This window comes from Nematolebias whitei, unplaced genomic scaffold (genome assembly GCF_014905685.2).
Source record: "Nematolebias whitei isolate Nwh7 unplaced genomic scaffold, NemWhi1 Nwh_scaf_15893, whole genome shotgun sequence".
NCBI classification, from domain to species: Eukaryota; Metazoa; Chordata; class Actinopteri; order Cyprinodontiformes; family Rivulidae; genus Nematolebias; species Nematolebias whitei.
This window is the reverse complement of record NW_023634438.1, coordinates 1-1,203: the sequence shown is the minus strand read 5'-3', so window position 1 is coordinate 1,203 and position 1,203 is coordinate 1. Positions and strand designations below refer to the sequence as shown.

Here is a 1,203-nt window from a genome sequence, read left to right as displayed (position 1 = left end):
CTACCTTACAGATCTTTAGCTTCTTCCTTACAGAACTTTGGCTGCTGCCTTACAGAACTTTAGCTAATTTCTTACAGAACTTTAGCTGCTACCTTACAGAACTTTAGCTGATTCCTTACAGAACTTTAGCTGATTCCTTACAGAACTTTAGCTGCTTTCTTTCAGTACTTTGACTGCTACCATACAGAACTTTAGCTGCTGCTATACATACAGTAGCTTGAGCTGATCCTTACAGATCTTTAGCGGCTACCACACAGAACTTTTGCAGCTACCTTACAGAACTTTAGCTTTTGATTTGGTTTGGTTCACACCAAGGTTGGCTCATTCTTTGGTAAAATGTAGCTCTATGGCCAGAACCAAATCCAAGTCCGGGTGAAATGTCTCTGTCTTGTCCTCGCAGTGATGTCAGTGTCCCCAGGTCTCGTCGATCTTTCGCGTCTTTACCAGACCGAGTTTGTCCGGAGCATCCGTGCAGTCGGCGTCCTGTGGGCCGTCTGCACGCTCTGTTTCGCCATCATCCATGTGGTCATCCTTGTGCAACCGTCTTGGATTAGTACTACAGACACCAGGACATCGAAGGTGGTACTGCCAAAACCCAGTGGTACCATGGGACTGTTTGAGGTGAGACACTCATCTCTGAACCCTGACTGTCCATTCAGAGCTGGTCTGGACTTCAGCAGCTGTTTTGTCAGCTCCGAGGTCTGTTTCTGGTATATCAGAACCTCCAAACAAATTCTGGAGTCCTGTTGATCCCCATACTTCTGTTTGTTTTAAGGTGTGTATGGAGTCGGACTGGCCAGTCCCAGACTGTCAGGGTGCTTTGTCCAGTCTGTCGCCGCTGCCGTCCTTCCAGTCAGTGGCAGTGTTGGTTGGAGTGTCCCTGTGGGCCGTGTGGACCAGCGTCCTCTGCCTCTGTCTCTTCAGGTTCTGCAGCGCTGCAACCGTCTACAAGATCTGCGCCTGGCTGCAGCTGACAGCAGGTCAGTTTGTGGTTCTGATGGTCCCATTTTCCACCGAGGCTGTCTGTGTTTCTGCACTTCCTGTCTGTGTTTCTCCACTTCCTGTTTCTCTACTTCTTGTCTGTTTCTGCACTTACTGTTTGTGTTTATGCACTTCCCATCTGTGTTTCTGTACTCCCTGTCTGTATTTTTGCACGTCCTGTCTGTGTTTCTGCACTTCCTGTCTGTGTTTCTGCACTTCCTG

At 48.5% G+C, this 1,203-nt stretch overlaps 1 protein-coding gene across 1 annotated transcript; it reads left to right on the top strand.

Annotated features, from left to right (window-relative positions):
• Nucleotides 1-402: 402 nt before the first annotated feature.
• On the top strand, nt 403-980 carry lhfpl4b (LHFPL tetraspan subfamily member 4b; the record flags this gene model as incomplete). Its single annotated transcript, XM_037697462.1, has 2 exons — nt 403-621; nt 776-980. Coding segments are annotated over exons 1-2 (424 nt in total), but the record flags the coding sequence as incomplete, so codon positions are not given.
• Nucleotides 981-1,203: the final 223 nt, after the last annotated feature.